Raw genomic sequence first — 23,157 nt, 5'->3', positions numbered from 1 at the left:
AAGACCATACCACCTTGACAACTCAGGTAACAGAAGCCTGCAAATGGCAACAGCAATTTAAATAGCTTCATTTCAAATTCTGTCCTTTTTACTTCTATCTATGTGTGGTACAATTTAATTTCCCTTTCGTCTACCTTTTCCTTCAGTTTGAATCCACCAGATGCTCCTTGGAAACCCTACAGGGCAGTTCTACTCTGTCCTATAGGGTCACTATGAGTCGGAATCAACTCGATGGCAGTGGGTTTTTCTACCTTTTCCTTAGAAAGACACGGCAGCAGCCTTGCAGATGTAGCATGCTAATGTGATCCACCCATTCCCTCCGGAGAAGGACAAGGTAGGAGAGTAGCTGCCCATTCAGAGAAAAAAAAAAAAAAAACACAAACCCCCACTGCCCTGCAGTCAATTCAAACTCATACCTACCCTGTAGGACAGAGTAGAACTGCCCCATAGGGCTTCCAAGGCTGTAAATCTTTAGGGAAGCAGACTGCTACATCTCTCTGCCATAGAGTAGCTGCTGAGTTCAAACCACCAACCTTTCGGTTAGCAGCCGAGCACTTAACCACTGCACCACCAGGGCTCCTTAGCTGCCTATATCCACCACTGCCACTGAGTCGATTCCGACTCATAGCGACCCTATACAGCACCCTAAAGGCTGCCACAAAATTAGGTGGTCCAGCTAAGACTGGTGGTGGAAGCAGTCTGAGGCACACTTGGCAGCATGCTACAAAATTCTAGCAGCAGAGCCAACAGAAGACTAGGTAGAGAGGGCACAGGCATTCTAACAATTCCATTATCCTTAAACAGCTCCCTCTTAAATGACTCTGTACTGGAAAGGTTGAAAGAGAATGGGTCAGGCTGGAACTTAATTCCCAGTTTTGCCTGATTTGCTTGAATAGTACTACTTGATTAAGTTCATATACTCAGGCCATCTGTAATACTTCTTAAGGACTAAAGACAAGAAAATCTGTTTTGCATAGCAAATTGAAGATATTCTCAAATTCCTCATCTTTTACTTCTCTTGACAAGCATTCTAACTTGACCTGCCACATAAAAAGAATTACCATTGTTCTACTGGCTCTTACCTATATTCGATGGCTCTGGTGTAATAGATAATAGCAAGATCAAATCTTTCTTTGCAAAATTCTTCATTTCCTTTTATTTTCATTATTTCTCCTTGCTGAAAAACCAAGGTGAAGAAAGACCCATCAATTAACTCCAAAGACAATCAAGAACCCCTAATACCTATGAAAAATGGGCTTGAGTTTCTGTCTCTGATAACAGAAATATACTGGGAGGTAACTATGTAGATGAGGACAGAATACCATTTTGGTACACATATTTGAAGAAACTTGTCTCTAATGACTCAACACTAACTTAGTAAAAACATTAAAAAGTAAACAAAACCATCACATTATGAAAAATTACCCACAATTTATCCCTTTTGCACAATATTTGAGAGGCTCACTTTAAGTTTATCTTAAGCCTACCACATGGCACAGAAAAAAGTCCATTTGAGGTAATATTTTAATTTTAGTTTAGCAAATATGACATACAGGCAGTCCCCGTGTTAAGAACGAGATCCATTCCTAAGTGTGTCTTCACGAATTTGTAGGTAGGTTAGAACAGGTGCATACACTTCTCACTTAGCCTTACTTTAGTGCCAGAGAGGCTTGAAGCCTTTTCAATGATTTAAAAGCTGCACGTGCAGCAAGTGAAGGTGGGTGGGAGGAAGCATTTGCTGAGAATAAGAGTTGGTTCATGCCCTTCAAACTGAAGGCGAATTTGCATAACATTAAAGAGCAAGTATGAACAGTCTGTGTAAGTCTAACTCGGGACTTACTGTAGTCAATAAACCTGAATGCTTAAATATATATGAATGAAAAAGACACAGGCAATGTTGTTTACAGTAACTGCAAAAGTAAATTAAGGAATGAACTGTTAGGAATATGTATGAGAGGTGGTACAGATATAGCCAAAACTTCTCACTTTCTGAAACACTCAAATTTTTTAAAAAGCTTCTAAAATACATTATCTAGATCATCATACCCATGGTGTTAGTGATTTCAATAGAATCTTAAATGTTTTCCTAAACTCTTTTTTAAAATTAAAGTCATATTTCCTGTGAATGAATTCTATGGCATGTCAATTACATCTCAATAAAACTGTTACAAAAAATATATTTCCTCCATTAAAAACCTTTTAGTTAAAAAAAATCCTTTCAATTTTCAATTAACTGTGCTAAAATTTCTAACAGTAGAAAATTCTGATCTTAAAAGTATTTTTTCTTCTTCCAAAAATAAAAGTATACATTCCAAATCAAACTTTATTAAAAATTGTGCCTCAAACATGTTATTCAATTTTACAGTCGCTCTTTGTAGAAGTTGTCGGACAGCAGTTTTATTATTAACTTCCTCTGAGTATTAAAAGTTTAACAGGTAAATCTTAAAATATACTTACAAGTAAATATCTATTCTTACCTCTGTACAGTCTGGACAATCTGCGGTTTGAAATTCCTCAAGCAAATTGTACTCTTCCGTTACAAATTTAGTTATGTGATACTTGTCTAAATTTTACGTTTGGGGAGAAGGGTGGAGAGAGAAAGAGAGAGAATATTTCTTTAAAAAAAAAAGGCCCAAATTGGTAATGTTCTAATTCTTAGTGTAAGTAGGTGACTCCAAGTCCATAAAGTTCACTGCCATTAAAAAAAAAATTTTTTTTCTTCATTATTACATTTTTTTTTTAATTACATTAGTTGTAGTTACAACAAATGCTGTCATAACATATTCCAAATAGGGCTCATAACTCACTCAAGTCAATTCAGTAAACATTATTGAGCACCTATGTATACACTAAAATAAAAAACTAGGCACAATAAAAATGTCTGAAAACAAGAACCTGCAAAACTACTTTCTAAAATGTACATAACAAAACAAAGAAGTTAAAATGTCTCTATTCAACATTTTGACTCTCAGGAATGAAATGTTAAAACGAGAAGTTATTTGAAATACTAAAATCTAATGAACTAATTAATTAAAATGGAGCAGGTGATAACAAACTTTACGTCAAAAGTTTACTAGGGCTTATTGTCTGTACTTTAATCTGTTCTATTAAAAAGATTTAACAAAACGGAAAAAAATTTAATTGCAACAAAAATACAGCTAAACGTTTAGCCAAACACATTCACTTCCAAGACAAAAAAAAAAAAATGCCTCAAATCTAAGATTCATGAATGCCTTTCACAAAAAAAAAAAAAACACGAATTAATAAATCTTGGAGAGGTTGTGGAGAAACTGGAACACTTATACACTGCTGGTGGGAACGTAAAATGGTACAACCACTTTGGAAATCGATTTGGCACTTCCTTTAAAAGCCAGAAATAGAACTGCCATACGATCCAGCAATCCCACTCCTTGGAATACATCCTAGAGAAATAAGAGCCTTTACACAAACAGATATATGCACACCCACGTTCACTGCAACACTGTTCACAACAGCAAAAAGATGGAAACAACCTAGGTGCCCGTCAATGGATGAATGGATAAACAAGTTATGGTATATTCACACAATGGAATACTATGTAATGATAAAGAACGATGAATCCACGAAATACCTCTTAACATGGATGAATCTGCAAGGCATTATGTGAGTGAAATTCGTCCGTCACAAAAAAACAAATATTGTATGAAACCACTATTATAAGAACTCAAGAAAAGGTTTAAATACAGAAGAAAACACTCTTTGATGGTTATGAGGGTGGCGAAGGTGGGAGAGGGGTATTCATAGTAGACAAGAATTATCTCAGGTGAAAGGGAAGTCAGCATAACTGAACTAAAGCAAAAGCTGAAGTTCCCTGAACACAACCAAAAACTTCAAAGGACAGAGAAGGGCGGGGGTCTGGGGACCATGGTTTTGGGGGACACCTAGGTCAATTGGCATAGCACAGTGTATTAAGAAAATGTTCTGCATCCCACTTTGGTGAGTGGCATCTGGGATCTTAAAAGCTAACGAGCCACCACCTAAGATGCATCAATTGGTCCCAACCTACCTGGAGCAAAGGAGAATGAAAAAAACCAAAGACACAAGGAAAATATGAGCCCGAGAGACAGAAAGGGCCACATAAACCAGAGACTACCTCAACCTGAGACCAGAAGAACTACACGGTGCCCTGCTAACACCAATGACCACCCTGACAGGGAACACAACGGAGAGTCCCTGACAGAGCAGGAGAAAAGTGGGGTGTAAAACTCAAATTCCAGTAAAAAGACCAGATTTAATGGTCTGACTGAGACTGGAGGGGCCCCGGAAGACACGGCCCCCAGGCTGTTAGCCCAAAACTAAAACCACTCCCAAAGTCAACTCTTCAGACAAAGAATAGACTGGACTATAAGACATAAAATGATATTCCTGAAGAAGAGTGTGGTTCTTAGTTCGAGTAGATCCATGAGACTAAATGGGCAGCTCCTGTCCGGAGGCGAGATGAGAAGGCTGAAGGGGACAGGAGCTGGTTGAATGGACATGGAAAATCCGGGGTGGAAAGGAGGACTGTGCTGTCACATTACAAGGAGAGCAACTAGGGTCACATAACAATATGTGTATAAATTTTTGTATGAGAAACTAACCTGAACTGTAAACTTTCACTTAATGCACACACACAAAACATTAAAATTAAAAAAAAAAAAGTATAAAAATCTGCTCTCCTTTCAGTGGAGATGACAGATTATTGGTCATGTTCTACTAAAGAGCCAAACATTTCCTGTTCCAAGATTCCTACTGATACATTATAAAAACACTGCTAACATTCAAACACTTCAAAGAAAACCATTTTACAAAGTAAAATATATGCCATATAAACATACATACACGGCTGTTTCATCATACATAAAAATAACAGATTCATCAGGAAAATAAAAATATTATAATCTTAGCATCTATTACTCATTTCTCTTATGACTGAGAATATGTAAGCCCCAGCTGTGGCCTCTTTCTTGGGTGTTATATATAATAGCATATGACATCAATTTGGTAGGATTTTTTTAAAGGTATAATGTCATAAAAAGCATTAGGACAGCAAATATGGAATAAAGGTAACTACAAAATTAAAGTTTTCTTATTCAGGTATATATAACAAAAGCTTTTTTTAAATGCTAAAATAAATAAGAAATCACATTATTTACACATTCCCTTTTCCCAAATAATGTCTTTTAAAAACTAAGTCAAGTACAATTTAAAGCACTTATACTCACATTCAGTAAAGAAAATACTTAACATCGGCCAACAATTTTCAAGTGATCCTAATTTGGGCAGAAGTGTTATATCGCCTACGAATTTTAACCAATTCACAGCCTCTTCAATTGCCAAGATTTTCTGTTTTAAAAACAGAGATAAAGAATGATTTTAAATGTCATTTGTCATCAGCAACTTATTTTATATAGTAGCTCAGATTCAATAATACAAAACTTGTACAAATCCCACATTTTCATTACTCCAATATACAACCAAATTAACATACAAGCTAACAGGTACCATGGACTCACATGGGCTGTAGGCGACCTCAGGCCACCATCAGAGTTCAAGATGCTTCTATGCGGATTCCAGACCTGAAAGTTTAGCTCTACGGCCTGACCGGAGGCTGCCCTGGGTAGCAGGGAAGTGCAGTAATACAAGAGGGATGAGGGGGGCGCTCTCAGTTCTCATCTAAACTAGAACTTCCATCCTTAGAACTAGCCCAAGGTACAGATGAAGGTTCACCAAAAGAAATGTGTGTTTTACATGGTATGTGACAAACAGGAGAATAAGGAGATAAATAAGAGGGCATGGCTGGGTAAACGGGCCCTGTGTGCAATAACCTTCGTGAAGTATCGGAGTTCACAGAAATGTTCCTGACACCTCGAATGTCTGAAATAACTTTAGAAATTAAGTACCTGAGTTACCAATATTGGTATCAGGCTTAAAGGAAACATGTAGATGTTTATGTCACCAGTAGCATTAAAAATTGGTTTATCGTTTAATCTGGCAATTAACTACTAATTATGTCATCAAAAAATGTGCATACCAGGGACCTAATAATTTCATTTGGAGGAACCTATACCAGGTAAGTAATCTAAAAGAGAAAAAAGAACTTGTACAAAGATGCTCAAAACGATACTACGTATATGTGACGTAGATAGAGTAGAGCTTTCAGGACCTTCATTTGCTGATATGGCACGACTCAAAATGAGAAGAAACAGCTGCAAACGTCCATTAAAAATCAGAACCTGGAATTACAAAGTACGAATCTAGGAAAACTGGAAATCTTAAAAAATGAAAGGGAATGCATAAACATTGGTATTGTAGGCATTAGTGAGCTGAAATGGACTGATATTGGCCATTTTGAATCAGACAATCATATGGTCTACTATGCCAGGAATAACAACTTGAAGAAGAAAAGGTGTTGCATTCATCATCAAAAAGAACATTTCTAGATCTATCCTGAAGGACGCTGTCAGTGATAGGATAATATCCATTCGCCTACAACGAAGACCAGTTAACCTGACTATTCAAATGTACGCACCAACCACTAAGGCCAAAGATGAAGAAACTGAAGATTTTTACCAGTTTTTGCAGTCTGAAATTGATAGAACATGCAGTCAGGATACTTTGATAATTACTGGTGAAAGTTGGAAACAAAGAAGAAAGATCAGTAGTTGGAAAATACGGCCTTGGTGATAGAAATGATGCCTGACATCGCATGACAGAATTTTGCAAGATCAACAACTTCTTCACTGCAAATACCTTTTTTCACCAACATAAACTATGACTATACACGTGGACCTCGCCAGATGGCATACACAGAAATCAAATGGACTACATCTGTGGAAAGAGGTGATGGAAAAGCTCAATCATCAGGCAGAACAAGGCCAGGGGCCAACTGTGGATCAGACCATCAATTGTTCATATGCAAGCTGAAGCTGAAATTGAAGAAAACCAGTGCAAGTCCACAAAAGCCAAAGAACCGCCATCTCAAGAATAGATTTGATGCATTGAACATGAATGACTGAAGACGAGACGAGCTGTGGAATGACATCAAGAATATCATATATGAAGAAAGCAAGAGGTCATTAAAAAGAAAGAAAAGACCACGATGGATGTCAGAGGAAACTCTGAAACTTGCTCTCAACGTTGAGCAGCCAAACCAAAAGGAAGACATGATGAAGTAAAAGAACTACAGGTTTCAAAGGGAAGCTCAAGAAGACAAAGTAAAGTATTACAACAACATGTGCAAAAAGCTGGAGATAGAAAACCAAAAGGAAAGAACATGCTTGGTGTTTCTCAAGCTGAAAAGAACTGAAGAAAAAATTCAAGCCTCAAGTTACAATAGTGAAGGATTCTATGGGGGAAACATTAAACGATGCAAGAAGCATCAAAAGAAGATGGAAGGAATACACAGTGTCCCTATACCAAAAAGAATTAGTCGATGTTCAACCATTTCAAGAGGAGGCATATGATCAGGAACCAATGGTAGTGAAGGAAGAAGTCCAAGCTGCTCTGAAGGCACTGGCAATAAACAAGGCTCCAGGAATTGACGGAGTATCAATTGAGAAGTTTCAACAAATGGATGCAGCACTGGAAGTGCTCACTCGTCTATGCCAACAAATTTGGAACACAGCTACCTGGCCAACCGACTGGAAGAGATCCATATTTATGCCTATTCCCAGGAAAGGTGATCCAGCTGAATACAGAAATTACCGAAAATATCATTAATATCACATGCAAGCAAAATCTGGCTGAAGATCATTCAAAAGTGGCTGTAGCAGTATATGGACAGGGAACTGCCAGAAATTTAGGCCAGATTCAGAAAAGGATGTGGAATCAGGGATATCATTGCTGATGTCAGATAGATCCTGGCTGAAAGCAGAGAATACCAGAAGGATGTTTCCCTCTGTTTTATTGACTATGCAAAGGCATTTGACTGTGTGGATCATAACAAACTATAGATAACGCTGTGAAGAAAGGGAATTCCAGAACACTTAATTGTGCTCATGAGGAACCTGTACATAGATTAAGAGGCAGTTTTTCGGACAGAGTAAGGAGATACTGAGTGGTTTAAAGTCAGGAAAAGGTGTGCATCGGGGTTGTATCCTTTCACCATGCCTATTCAATCTGTATGCTGAGCAAATAATCCAAGAAACTGGACTATATGAAGAAAAACGGGGCATCAGGATTGGAGGAAGGCTCATTAATGACCTACCTTATGCAGATGACACAACCTTGCTTGCTGAAAGTGAAGAGGACTCGAAGCACTTCCTGATGAAGATCAAAGACCACAGCCTTCAGTATGGATTACAGCTCAAGATAAAGAAAACAAAAATCCTCACAGCTGGACCAATAAGCCACATCATGATAAGCAGAGAAAAGACTGAAGTTGTCAAGGATTTAATTTTACTTGGATCCACAATCAACACCCATGGAAGTAGCAGTTAAGAAATCAAAATACTCATTGCTTTGGGCAAATCTGCTGCAAAGACGTCACCCTGAAGACTAAGTTGCACCTGACCCAAGCCATGGTATTTTGAATCACATCACATGTATGTGAAAGTCGGACAATCAATAAGGAAGTCCAAAGAAGACTGACGCCTCTGAATTATGGTGCTGGTGAAGAGTACTGAATACACCCTGGACTGCCAAAAGAACGAATAAATCTGACTTGGAAGAAGTACAACCAGAATGCTCCTTAGAAGCAAGGATGGTGACACTGCATCTTACATACTTTGGATGTGCTGTCAGGAAGGATCAGTCCCTGGAGAAAGACATCATGCTTAGCAAAATAGAGGGTCAGCGGAAAACAGTTAAGACCCTCGATGAGATGGACTGACACAGTGGCTGCAATAATGGGCTCAAGTGTTAACAATGATTCTAAGGATGGTGCAGGACCAGGCAGTGTTTTGTTCTATGGTACATATGGTTGCTACGAGTCAGAACCAACTCAACAGCACCTAACAACAACAACATGTAAAATAATGAAAATCACTCATATCCCCAGAGTTAGGTGACTGCTTGAGCAAGATACAAAAATCAAAACTGCCAAATACTACATATAAAATATGGACTCAATGGGGAAATGAGCAGTGAGATGAATGTCGTTTATTCACAGTGGGTGAGTGGGGTTCCCGCATTTAACACTTACATTTTCTATTTTGTAACCAATTCTCAGCAAGCTTCCAATAAAGAAGGAATCATTCTGCAAAACAAAACAGAACAAGATACGTGTTTTTCCTTAATCAATTATACTTGAATTTTCTAGTGGAAAAAAATTTCTGTATTTTAGAATAACTTAAATAGTAATCTTCCCACAAGTACTTTTTTGCCCAGTTTACCCCTTAAGGGCCTAAAACAAGAATGGAGAAAAAGTCTTATAAAGAGCTCTAATAATGAAAACATTTAGTGTAACTTTCACATGTACTAATTTTTAAAGTTCATTACACCTAGATTTTTTATAAAGGTACACTGGCTGATATATGTTACTACAAAGAATTATCAGCAGAAAATAAACATCAGAATGCCTTTCTTAATTTAAGTTTGCAATCAAAACAGTACCACGAAAATCACTTGGCTCCATAAACAACTGAAATAATAAAAATTATCAAATGGCTTTCAAGAAGAAGAAGAAAAAAAAACAAAAACCCTCAATCGAAACCTTCTTAAAACTGACAGGATAAAGTTTACCCCAAAGACAAAATATCCACTGCAGTAGCGATGAACGTGTGTATTTTTACGTCAGGAAACAGAACCCACCGTTCTGATCCCCTTTAATCATGTAATAGACTGTGACACATTCTACTTGTTATCCTTCTGCGACAAGCAGCAGTCCTGGTCCTCACGTCATGTCAGAACTATAGTAACAGCTGTCTACGTGATCCCGAATATTGAGCACAAACTCATGAATGGTAAGCAGAATAAACCAGTTGCCATCCAGTCAATTTCAACTCATGGCAACTCCATGTATGTCAGAGTAGAACTGTGATCCACAGGGTTTTCAATAGCTGATTCTTCAGAAATAGATCTCCAAGCCTTTCTTCTGGTAGACTCAAACCCTCTGGGTGGACACAAACCACTAACCTTTCGGTTAGCAGCTGAGCGTGTTAATCATTTGCACCACCAAGGACTCCAACAGCAGATAGTCTCAGCTTAACCAAAACTAAAAGCATTACCTGTCAACGGCTACAAATTAGTAACATTAGCCTGACACCATAAAAATATTTATATTCTTTACGTAGGAAATTTAAAAAATGCATTCTATCACTTACCACAACTTTCTTTGCCAAATCCATGATATCTTCCATCAACTCAATATGTTGTAATTTCGCCAAACTTAACTCACAAGCACGAGAATTACTTAAAGACAAATTAATTTTTTTTTAAGATTAGGATCTCATATATAAAAATTCACTGAAATTTACACTTAAGATTTAGATATCTCTAACTATGTTACACCTCAATTTAAAATACTGAAGAAAAATAAAGTGCTCTATTTCTTCCCTCTAAGTAGTAATAAGTTCTTTATTAAGTGGACAAAATACTATTCCTTTATTCCTCTTCTGTACTAATATTTATTATTTAATATTTATAAATAGCATGTTAATTTTTCCCGACTCGGCTTCAAGACTACCATCTAATACTATTCAGAATTTCATTCATTATAATGTTGTAATGATCATTCATTCATATTCAAGTCCCAAGTGCTTACTTTTTCTACCTCAATCTATTAAACAAGAGTCAAGTTGAACAGTATACCAGAATGAGACATAAGCCTTCCACTGTACTTGGCATTCCTCAGTACTAGGCAGCATGCTTGTCACTGTTCATACAAAATGAATAACATATAGTAACTTACTTGGCCTCCACACAAGGATGCAATCGTGTTAATAGAGAACCATGCTGACGTTGAAACAGAAGTGGCCAGAAGATAAACACTTTAATGGCATCACAGTACTCTTTCAGGACAGAAACTGGTTTACTACACCATATACGACAAATGTCAAATTCTTAAATTAAAAAAAAAGTTTTAAATTAATATTTTCACCTCATTTTGGAATGAATCAAGACTGTTAATTGGGAAAAGGCAAAAAAGGGTGTGGAAAGGCAAGATACTCAGACTAGGATGAAAGTATCTTTAACCTGTTAAATATTAAGTACATAAAGTGTTGACTAAAACTCTTAAACTTTAACAAAGAATGGCTTTGGTTTCTCAGGGAAAAACAACAAATTAAAAAAAGATATGTATCAAATCTGTTATGTTGATGTGAATAGTGAATCTCCCTGTATAGTCTTTCAAACATTTAGCATTAAAGTACCAAAGAACTTACCCAAGTTTTTCTCACGTTGGATATAATCATCACAGTGCATACCCTAAAAAGAAGAAAAATATTTTGTCTCTGGTAAAACGCCAAAGTATAGTTCTTCATTTTCACTCTAAGAGACCATCGGTACCAAAATTAAAAATTTCAGTGCATAGCTGCATATACACTTTGAACGTATCTTCAACCAACAGGCTTTAAAAGGCCTTTTCCACAGAGCTTCCCGAGTTTGTTTCTGCAGCTCCTGCCAAGAGCTTTTCTAATCTCCAGGTGGCAAATGATTTTACCATCACGCATTCTCTGTCGGTCCCTTCTGAAATCTCTTTTTCAAAAGTACGTGTACCTCCCTACAAAACCTATGTACCCAAAACATCCTTACTCACATACATCTAAACCAGAAAGACTTTAAGACGATACTGCTAAAAATAAATTAGCAAACCTACTTACCACCCCATCACTGTAAACTTGAGTCAGACGAACACAATTATGGGTTATCGGTTCCGGAGCAGAATCCCAGTCCTCCACGTAACAGTCATCTTCTAAGAAGGCGCAATCCGCTATAGCGAGCTCTTCCAGGGTTAAATCATCCATGGTGTCCGATCCTAAGAAAACAACAGAAACCCAAATCAGTAATTCAATCCTATGGGACTATATAAGAAGCAGTTTTCTTGACCACTGTGTTCTGCGGTATATTAGGAAAATACTGGGACCTACGCCCCAAGGAAATAACTCCAATCACAACACTGAGGTCTAGAAGATTCTAATCCCCACCCTGCTGCTCTTCTTCTGCTGACTCTCTCCAAGTATCAGTTTAATGTTTCTTTCTTTAGTTCACACATTCATTATCTCTACACTGAATTTATCTGTCTGAATATCCCTTTTAGATTAAAAATAATTAAGGACATCTTGTTCATCTGTGTATCCCTGGCTATTATTTAATACAGTACCTAGCACATGGTGGTGGCTGTTTTAGGTGCCCTTGAGCTGATTTCAACTCCTAGCAACCCCATGAGATGAAGTAGACCTGCCCCGTAAGGTAGGCTCTCAAATAAGTGTTTGCTGGAAAAACAAAAAACGTCTTTCTACTGCTGTCCTCTTACCACACCTGCTTTTATTGCAATCTGTGAAATATGCCATCCCACTGCCCACAAGCTCTGCTACCTTCTCAGCCTCTTGGCCTAAGTCCTAACCCCTTAGAAAACCGTTTCCTATCAGTTGCTCATATCTTCCTATCCGTCTCTGTGTCCTTCTGTCTTGTACAAACAGGCAGGGCTGGGATGGTAAAGGGGGAGTCTATCTATCTCACAACTCCCCATTCTGCATCCAAGCCTTCTAACCTAAAACAAACCCTCCTAACACTCTCACAATTACTGCAGCACATAATCAATTCTGCTAGACTGCACAGGGGAGAAAAAACCCTCAAGTATCAAAGGCCAAGTTTTAAAAATAATGATTTCGATGGAGGGAAAGGAGTTAGGGCTGGAGTTTCAAACCAAAGCTTTTCCCTGAAGGAATTTTAACAATAAAAGATTTTTATAACTCTGCAAGCATAGCTACAAAACCTAAATTATCACTGAAAAATGCAGCATTTTACAACTTCTGACTCTTGCCCAAGCAATGGCCTTCTTATCACCACCAGCACCATGATTAATACCACTTGTTATATCCTTTCACTTTCCGCCATTGTTAGGGTAAGCCAAGTTTCTTTTTTCCTAGATAGATCATCAGCATCAAACCTTGAAATACAAATCTATTTAACTAATCTTTCTTATTATGTCCAATTTGCTGTATAAAAACCTGAGAGTATCAGAAGTGAAGAACAATTAACAACCTTCTCAGCAAACTGTTTGTACTATTTGTCACATATTGTACTAAGTGTTTTACATACATTAATTATCCCATTAATCCTCAGAGCCATTCTTCTTGGCAGGTCCAACCGTCACCGCCTCTGCTGTACAGAGTGTTTTCCTAATTACATTAAGTAATTTGCTCCAAGTTGCCAAGCTAGGAAGGGTTCAAACTCAGGTCTTCCAATGCCAGTCTACCTCTCAAACATTGTTTCACTACATCTACCTTTCCTTGTCATTATCATCTATGTACCTCTTGGTTATTCTCATGGTTAAGAACACTGGCAACTAGCTGACAGTGCTCCTCTCTCTCCTCCAAATTCCATCATCATCCCAGCTGCATGTAGATGACCCCTTCGGAACATTAGCCTTGTGGCTTAACTACCTCCTCAGCCAAAATGAATTGCACTGCGCCACACCTCAGGTAACTCCCCAGGTCTAAACCAGTTTTTAAATCACTAGGTCTGGGCAGCTCCTCTCTGACCACAGTCAGAAGAGATTCTGGTTCATGTCTGCCCCATCTCCTACTACGCCCACTCTCCAACCTCACCAAGACCCCTTCTCTGTCTCCCATTTGAATCCTGCGTCTTCATTTAAGTTTCCGACAATTTGGTTTCCACTTCTACCATTCAGGGGAACTGCTTTCAGTAAGGTCATTAATGATTTTCCATAATAAAGTGGATAATGTCTGGAACTTGATCTATTCTGGATTAACAATATTTCCGGAGTTTAGAGAATTTAAATCCAAAAATTAACAATAACGGGGGGCGGGGGGGAGACATTTTAGCATCCAAAGTATGGCATAATATGGGACATATGCTACCTCAGAAATGCACATATACTTTGAAATTCATTTGTCTTCCATTTTTTATACATAAATACTACAGAAAGTTAAGAACCCTCACATTCCACATATCACCATGACAATATCAGTTACAATATAATTAGTGTGCTCATATCCACTAGAATGAGCCACTGTGACATCCTGCTGGTCATTCACAATCTGGCAGATACTCCTAATACCACGCACTATCCCAAATGTGCTGTAATTATGACATTGTGTAGTTTTTATTTTCTATCTTAATGACAGAAGCAATGTGGCATGGTGGTTAAAAGCATGGATTCTGGAACCAGACTGCCTGGGCCTGAATCCTGCCTCTCCCATTTCCTAAGTGTGTGATCTTGGACAAGCTACGTAACTCTGTTAATCAGTTAATGCACAAAGTGCCTGAAGCAGTACACAGCATAAAGGAAATGCTATAAATACCAGCTATCACAGTTTTTTTTTTTTTTTCTATCACTAGTAACAATATTAGATGAATATTGTTAAAAACCCACTGTCTGGATGCTTCCAGCTAAACGTCTACTTTAACTGCTAAACCCAAATAGCACTTTTCAGCTTACAACTTACTTGACACTGCTGACCACTTCCTCCTCCTCAGAACTCTTCATCTGGACTCCAAACACCATCTTCTGGTTCTCCTATTCTTCTGGCTGCTCTTCCTAAGTCTCCTTCATGGGCTCTTCTTCTCCATTCCCTGCCACCCAAATGTCATTTCTCTTTTCTTCTCACTCTTACTCTCTCCTTGGGTGACCTTATCTACCACCCCCCCCCCCCAAAAAAACCAAACCAGTTGCCATTGAGTCAATTCCAACTCATGGCAATCCCATATGTTGCAGGGAACTGCACTCCATAGGGTTTTCTAATGGCTGATTTTTTGGAAGTATATCAGCAAGCCTTTCTTCCGTGCCACCTCTGGGTGGGCTCCAACTACCAACCTTTCAGTTAGCAGTCGCATGCTTAACTGGTTTGCACCACCCAGAGGTTCCTTTATCCACCACACCCCAAGGTTTAAAACAGCGCTAGCGTATTATCTGCATAGCTTCACCATGATTTTTAGCATTTCCATGTACCACATGTATTTTGCTTAATATTTCTTTTATTAAGTTCACTTTTTTATCACTTATCCTTGGCACAAATGATCATGTCCTTATTGTGGGCTTGATGTGCAACTTGTATTTTTCACACACATTAAATTCCTAACTATTATAATTTTTGAAAGTATTTTTCTATGTGCCACTTTAAATTCTCTCAGACCGTACTGTAGAGGAAACACTAGCTTAAACTTCAAAATGCTGATGAATCCCACATCTCTCCAAGCTGGGCTGCATCTCCCAATTTCTAAAGCTGCCCTGTCAATGGCTACTAGATCTTAACTGAAATGTCCCACAAGTCCCTCAAATTCAATTTAGTTTAAAACAAACGTATTTTCTTTTTCCTCAAAAATAAATGAATCCAAGTTCTTTCCTCTTTCTGTGTGTTATTTATCAGGTAACTGGTCCTGCTACCCAATTAGGGTATCAGGGCTATACCCTGATAGCCACCTGGTTACCCAAACCAGCAATCGAGGGGTCAATCTAGGCTCCCCAGTCTCCTTCAACGTTCCTATCCCGCTAGATCACTAAGTCTTGTCATTTCCACTCCCCTAACAAATCTAAAATTAGCACACACAGACTGATTCTTATTTTTGGGCCCTGGGTTTGCAGATTTATTCGTTCTCAGTGCCACTGCCTTACCTGCACTTTCATCTTTCTTTTTTCTGAACTAATTTAACAAGCATTCTCCTAACTGGTCTCCCTACCTTGAATCCTGACATCTTCCACAACTTTGATCAAGGCACCCTACTGCTTAAAATCATTCAAAAGTGTCCCTTCATTTTCAAATAAAGGCCCAACTCCCTAGTACAGCATATAAGGGCCTTTTGTGATCCTGCTTCTGCTATAATCTGCAGTCACCCCATGGCCCGACTGGGTAGAAGCCGGCCATGCCTAACTGCTTGTCATTCCTAAACAAACCTTATTCTGCAGTCACCTAACGCCAGCCATTCCTTAACATACAACTCCACGAAGCAGACCTATCTTCCCACTATCATCCACAGCACTGTGAGCACATCTCTTTGACAGCAGACTTCTCACCATCTGGTCACCACGGGTTTACCGCTGTAGGGTCCAGAGAGTACATTGTGCCCTAGTCATCTTGACTTGCCAGCTCAGTATTTTCCCAATCTTTTACACACACACAAAAAGAAACTTTGCCAAATCCACTTGCCACCTGTATTACTATTTACTTGTTTTTTAACTCAATTTTTAACTTTAGTAAACATGTTTTAGTAGAAAATTTGATAGCACCAAGAAATTCTATGTCTGGCGTGTTGCTGTTGTTAGGTGCTGTCGAGTCGCTTCCGACTCATAGCAACCCTATGCACAACAGAACAAAACACTGCCTAGTCCTACGCCATCCTTACAATCGTTGTTATGCTCCAGCTCACTGTTGCAGCCACTGTGTCAATCCACCTCGTTGAGGGTCCTCCTCTTTTCCACTGACCCTGTACTCTGCCAAGCATGATCCGTCCTGACAACATGTCCAAAGTATTAAGATGCACTCTCGCCATCCTTGCTTCTAAGGGGCATTCTGGTTATACATCTTCTAAGACAGATTTGTTCATTCTTTTGGCAGTCCATGGTATATTCAATATTCTTCGCCAACACCACAATTCAAAGGCATCAATTCTTCTTCGGTCTTCCTATTCATTGTCCAGCTTTCACATGCATATGATGCCACTGAAAATACCATGGCTTGGGTCAGGCGCTCCTTAGTCTTCAAGGTGACATCTTTGCTCTTCAACACTTTAAAGAGGTCCTTTGCAGCAGATTTACCCAATGCGATGCGTCTTCTGATTTCTTGACTGCTGCTTCCATGGCTGTTGATTGTGGATCCAAGTAAAATGAAATTCTTGACAACTTCAATCCTTTCTCCATTTATCATGATGTTGTTCACTGGTCCAGTTGTGAGGATTTTTCTTTCCTTTATGTTGAAGTGTAATCCATAGTGAAAGCTGTGGTCTTTGATCTTCATTAGTAAGTGCTTCAAGTCCTCTTCACTTTCAGCAAGCAAGGTTGTGTCATCTGCATAACGCACGTTGTTAATGAGTCTTCCTCCAATCCTGATGCCTCATTCTTCTTCATATAGTCCAGCTTCTCGGATTATTTGCTCAGCATACAGACTGAATAGGTATGGTGAAAGAATACAACCCCGATGCACACCTGTCCTGACTTTAAACCAATCAATATCCCAGTGTTCTGTCCAAACAACTGCCTCTTGATCTATGTAAAGGTTCCTCATGAGCACAATTAAGTGTTCTGGAATTCCCATTCTTCACAATGTTATCCATAATTTGTGATGATCCACACAACCGAATGCCCTGCATAGTCAATAAAACAGAGGGAAACATCCTTCTGGTATTCTCTGCTTTCAGCCAGGATCTATCTGACATCAGCAATGATATCCCTGGTTCCACATCCTCTTCTGAAATCAGCCTGAATTTCTGGCAGTTCCGTCAATATACTGCTGCAGCTGTTTTTGAATGATCTTCAGCAAAATTTTGCTTGCGTGTGGTATTAATGATATTGTTCTATAATTTCCACATTTGGCATACAAACTAAAATAAACATACCACTAAAACTAAATATTAAAATAAAAGACTTCTGCTCCTATCAGTAATGGTAAATTACTCTGGGGGTCTCTACCACTGCAAAAAAAAAAGGATTCTAGATTTTTTTTTTTAAGTACTTTTTGTTGTTTTGCTGAGTTCAAAGAAATAGGGCAAGAGTTCACGCCACCCTTTCCCCCAAAAACAACAAACTTGCAGCTAGAAACCAAAATTGGCAGCCAAGCACTAAGGGTAGCACTGCCAAGCAGCAGTGCCAAAAACAAAGCGAGGGAACTGAAAAGTGGTCCCCGGTTAAAGTTCCTGGGGTACAACCAAAGCGATACATGTCCTTTTAGAAGGAAAGCATCACCGAATTAGACTCTGAAAAGTCCAACAGAAAATGATCCGTCAGACAGAAGCTCCTAATCAAAGATCACCAAGCACAGGAGATGACAAGACACAATGAGAGAAAACAGAAAAAACTCAAGATTTTGACACCCTAAGGACATCAGACATTAGAATTGCCGGATACGGACTACAGAATAGCTATTAAAAAAAAAAACCAAACCCAGTGCCATCGAGTCGATGCCGACTCATAGCAACCCTACAGGGCAGAGTAGAACTGCCCCACAGAGTTTCCAAGGAGCGCCTGGCGGATTCGAACTGCCGACCCTTTGGTTAGCAGCCGTGGCACTTAACCACTACACCACCAGGGTTTCCCAGAATAGCTATAGAGTCTCAAAAATGAAAAAGCAATATGAAACCATGAAGAATGACTGAGTATATCTGAAAAAGCATCAGGTGGAACTTTCAGAAATTAGAAAGAGAATTGTTAAAGTAAAAAAAAAGGTGGATGGATTAAAGAGTAGATAAGGCACAGCTGAAGAGAAAAATGGTAAACCAGAAGATATACTTGGTGACATTACCCAGCATTGTAAATCTGGTAAACACAGAGAGATGAGAAACATGAAACAAATGTATGTGATCTGGAAACCATCTAATACATGTACATCCAATTAAGTTCCAGAAAAAGGGAGTACAGAAAACCAAAGAGATAATATTTAAAGAGCATATGGCTAAAATCCTCTAGACCTCACTAAAGAAAAAAATTCAGCATCAGAAAATACGTGTATCCAAAATGGGATAAATGAAAAGTAACCTCCATCTAGACTGTGAAGTGAATGACATCAAGGGCAGAAAATCCAATGCAGGAAAGGAAAAACATAACTTTTATCAAAGACGTATGTATAAAACTGGCAGCAAATTTCTCATGAGCAACAGTAGAATACTACCTTAACCAGGCTGACAGAAAATAAGCTATCAACCTAGAACTGTATACTCATCAAAATTATTTCTCAAGAATAAGAGAAAAATAAAGGATGTACTTCGGGCAGAAGAAAAGCCATCCCAGAAAGGCTAAGATACAAGATGAAACTGGGAACAGATAAAACCGTAAACATTTAAGGAAATTCAAATGAACATATATAAAATAATGCCTAATTTGTGTGAGGGGGGAAAAAAAGACATTACTAAAATACTGGAACAACAGCAGCATGTAAATCTGTACAAGATGATGAAAGGTAATTTGTTCTAAAGTCCTTGCATTGTCTATAAAACTTTACACTCTGTTCAAGGGCATACAAATTCTGAACCACTGTTGTTGTTATGTGGCCTTGAGTCAATGCCAGCTCACAGCGACCTTATAAGACAGGGTAGAACTGCCCCATAGGCTATAGTCCTTACAGGAGCAGACTGCTGGGTCTTCTCTCCTGCGGAGCCACTAGCGGGTTAGAACCGCCAGCCTTTCAATTAGCAGCTGAGTGCTTAACCACTGTGGTACCAAGGCTCCTTTCTAAATCACTAGGATGGGGAAAAAAAGAAAATTTCAGTTCAGAAAAGGACATGAAAGGAGAAAAAAAGCAAAGAAAAAAATGGGAAAAGTAAATTTTAAAAAGCCCAACAAGATAATAACAAATGCAAACACGTGATCACAATAAATTTAAATGGCCTATCACTTAAAAAACGTATATCTGAGAGGATTAAAAAACAATTCAATTATATGCTCTTCATAAGTGACACCTAAAACGTAAAGACATTTTTTAAAAAAAGGGTGGAAGGAAAAGGACATTACATATATGCCATCCAATGAAAGGTGAAATCAGACAAAACAGACCCCAAGACAAAAAGTAAAACTGGGGATAGAGGAGGGCCACAACATAAAAGAAAAGGCTCAGTTCACTAGGAAAATAATTTTTAGCTTCCATGGGCCTAATAGTTTTAAAGTACATCAAAACAAAAATGTTAGAACTACAAGAAGTCTGTTAGCTAACAGTGGGCGATTTCAACACCTCTCTCTCAATAACAGGCCAAGCAAAAAATTAATGAAGATAAAGACTTTCTTAACAAAATTTACAAGCTTCAGCTAATGAATATGCAGTCTTCACAAGTGCACATGAAGTTACAGTAATTCACCACGTACAAGGCCGTGAAGCAAGGGCAAACACAATTTTTTTAAAAGACAAAATACAGACCACATTTTCTGACACAAAATTAAGAAATCAATAACAAAAGGAAAATAATCTTACTGGAGAAACATGTGAAAGCTTTAAAACACACTGAGAAATTTTAAGTATTTAAATTTAAGAACACACGGAAAATTAATCAACACAAAGAAGGTCATTTTAAGAATGTCTAAATAACTCATAAGTTAAGAAATCAAAATGGAAACTTAAAAATATTTCGGAAGTTAGTGAAAACACTAAAAACCTAACCCACGTTTATAAACTGACAAACCATGTGGCATAAAGCAAAAATAGTGCTTTGAGAAAGTTTATAGCTTTAAATGATATTAGGAAATAGGGAAGACGGCAAATACATAAGTTCAGCATGTAATTCAAGTTAGAAAAATAACCAAAGAATGCAAGAAAAGTAAAACGAATGAAATTAATAAAAAAGGGAAAAAAAATCAATAAAGCCAAGGGTCAATTCAACAAGGAGATACAACACATTATAAATACAAATGCACTTAACCTCAGAGCCCCAAAACACATAAAGCAAACACTGACAGAATTAAAAGGAGAAAGGTCTAAAATAATAATCGGGGATTTTAATACACCATCTTCCATAATGGAGAGAGGTTAAAAAAAAAAAAAGAGGTATAAAGGAGATCAATAAACAAAAGGCGTGAACATCACTTACTAGTCAACTTGACCTAACAGACATATACAGAACACTCCACTCAACAACAGCACAGGAGAATTCTACCCAACATTTATATTAGAAGTGACCACAATTCTACTTAAACCTTTCCAAAAAATAGGAAGCCAAACCCATTGCCATCAAGTCGATTTCAACTTACAGCAACCCTACAGGACAGAGTAGAACTGCCCCATAGGGTTTCCAAGGAGCGGCTGGTGGATTTGAACTGCCGACCTTCTGGTTAGCAGCCAATAGAAAAGGAGGGAATACTCCCCCTACCTCATTCTATGGGGCAAGCATTACCCTGATACCAAAAGCAGACAAAGGCACAAGAAAACTACAGACAATATCACCTGTGAATATAGATGCAAAAATCTTCCACAAAATACTAGCAAACTAAATCCGAAAGCATATTGAAAGGATATACCCTGTGATCTAGAGGGATTTATCCCAGGAACGCAAGGGTGGTTCAACATGAGAAAATCAATGTAACACAACACATTAATAAAACGTAAGATAAGAACCACATAATCGTCTCAATCAATGCAGAAAAGTCACTGCACAAAATTCAACACTCTTTCGTGATAAAACCCACCAGGCATTTCAAGGCAGAAAGATGTGGCAGTCTGCTTCTGTAAAGATTTACAGCCTTGGAAACCCTATGGGGCAGTTCTACTCTACTCTGAGTTGGAATCCACCCGACGGCAGTGGGTTTGGTTCTGGGTTTTTTTGTTTCATAATTAAAAACACTAAGGAAAATTAATATAATAAAGATCATTTATGAAAAACCCACAGCTAACATCATACTCAATGCAGAAAGACTGAGAGCTTTCCCATTAAGATCAGGAACATGACAAGTATGCTCTCTCATTCCACTGCTATTCAACAGTTTACCAGAAGTCCTAGCTAAAGCAATTAAGCCAGGAAAAACAAAATCCAAATTGGGAACCAGGAAGTAAAATTATCCCTATTTGCAAATGAAATGATCCTGTTGTTGTGTGCTGTCAAGTTGATTCCAAGTCATAGAAACCTTAGAGGACAGAGTAGAAGTGCCCCATAGACTTTCGTAGGCCATAATCTTTAGGGAGAAGCTCACCAGGTCTTTTCTCCTGCAGAGCCGCTGGTGGGTTCAAACTGCCAACCTTTCAGTTACCATCAAGTGCTTAACCACTGCAACACCAGGGCTCCTTGACTTGCTCCTATACATAGAAAATCCTAAAGAATCCATAAGGAAGTTTTTAGTGCTAATAGAGGACTTCAGCGAAGTCGCAGGCCACAAGGTCAACACACATAGATGAGTTAAGTTTATATATACCAGAAATGAGAAATTTAAAAGGAAATTAAAACAATTCCATTTACAATAGCATCTAAAAGAATGAAACACCTGGAAATAAATTTAATCAGGGATGTGAAAGACTTATACAATGAAAATTATAAAAAACACTCCATATTCATGGATTGGAAGACAGTATCATTAAGATGACATTACCATACAAAACATTTATTGATTCAACGCAATCCCAATCAAAAGTCCAACAGCCTTCTTTACAGATACAGAAAAACCAACCCTCAATTTTACACTCAATAAGAAGCCTCAAATAGCCAGAGCAAATTCGAAGAAAAACAAAGCAGGAGGACTCACACTTCCGGATCTCAAAACATACAAAAAAACCAAACGAAACCTGTTGCCACTGAGTCAATTCTGACTCATAGCGACCCCATAAGACAGAGTAGAACTGCCCTACAGGGTTTCCAAGGAGCACCTGGTGGATTCAAACTGCCGACCTTTTTGGTTAGCAGCCGTAGCTATTAACTACTACACCACCAGGGTTTCCAAAACATACTATACAGCTATAATAATCAGAACAGTCTGGTACTGGTATAATAACAAACACAGAGACCAGTGGAACAGAAATGAGTCCAGAAATAAATCTATACATCTACGGTCAACTAATTTTCGACAAGGGTGCTAATGCATTCAATGGGGAAGGAAGAGTCTCCTCAATAAACAGTGCTGGGAAAACTGAATTTCAACAGGCAAAAGAATGAATCAGGACCCATGCCTCACACCATACACAAAAACCAAAATAGGATCAAAGAACTAAATGTGGAAACTAAAACCATGAAATTCTTAGAAGAAAATATAAGGGTGTGGCTGCAGGGCCTAGTTTTTTTTTTTTTTTTTTTACCATGGATTATCGGATATAACAAAAGCCATGAGAAGCAGAGGACAAAAAAGATAAACAGGACCTCAAAAAAATTAAATACTTTTGCTCATCAAAGAGCTTT

The 23,157-nt window shown here is 38.2% G+C and overlaps 1 protein-coding gene across 1 annotated transcript in view; it reads right to left on the bottom strand.

Moving 5' to 3' along the window:
* TTC3 (tetratricopeptide repeat domain 3) overlaps window positions 1-23,157 on the bottom strand; it is a 129,167-nt gene that overhangs the window by 97,670 nt on the left and 8,340 nt on the right. Inside the window, exons 2-9 of the mRNA XM_049874840.1 lie at window positions 11,781-11,935; window positions 11,343-11,385; window positions 10,871-11,021; window positions 10,284-10,371; window positions 9,164-9,217; window positions 5,244-5,364; window positions 2,478-2,563; window positions 1,083-1,177 (exon numbers count right to left, since the gene is read on the bottom strand). Of these exons, the coding sequence (XP_049730797.1) occupies window positions 1,083-1,177; window positions 2,478-2,563; window positions 5,244-5,364; window positions 9,164-9,217; window positions 10,284-10,371; window positions 10,871-11,021; window positions 11,343-11,385; window positions 11,781-11,935 (793 nt within the window). The remainder of the gene's footprint in view (window positions 1-1,082; window positions 1,178-2,477; window positions 2,564-5,243; window positions 5,365-9,163; window positions 9,218-10,283; window positions 10,372-10,870; window positions 11,022-11,342; window positions 11,386-11,780; window positions 11,936-23,157) is intronic.

The sequence above is a fragment of the Elephas maximus genome, chromosome 2 (genome assembly GCF_024166365.1).
Source record: "Elephas maximus indicus isolate mEleMax1 chromosome 2, mEleMax1 primary haplotype, whole genome shotgun sequence".
NCBI classification, from domain to species: domain Eukaryota; kingdom Metazoa; phylum Chordata; class Mammalia; order Proboscidea; family Elephantidae; genus Elephas; species Elephas maximus.
Note: the sequence above shows the minus strand (reverse complement) of the source record. Positions and strands in the feature narration are given on the sequence as shown.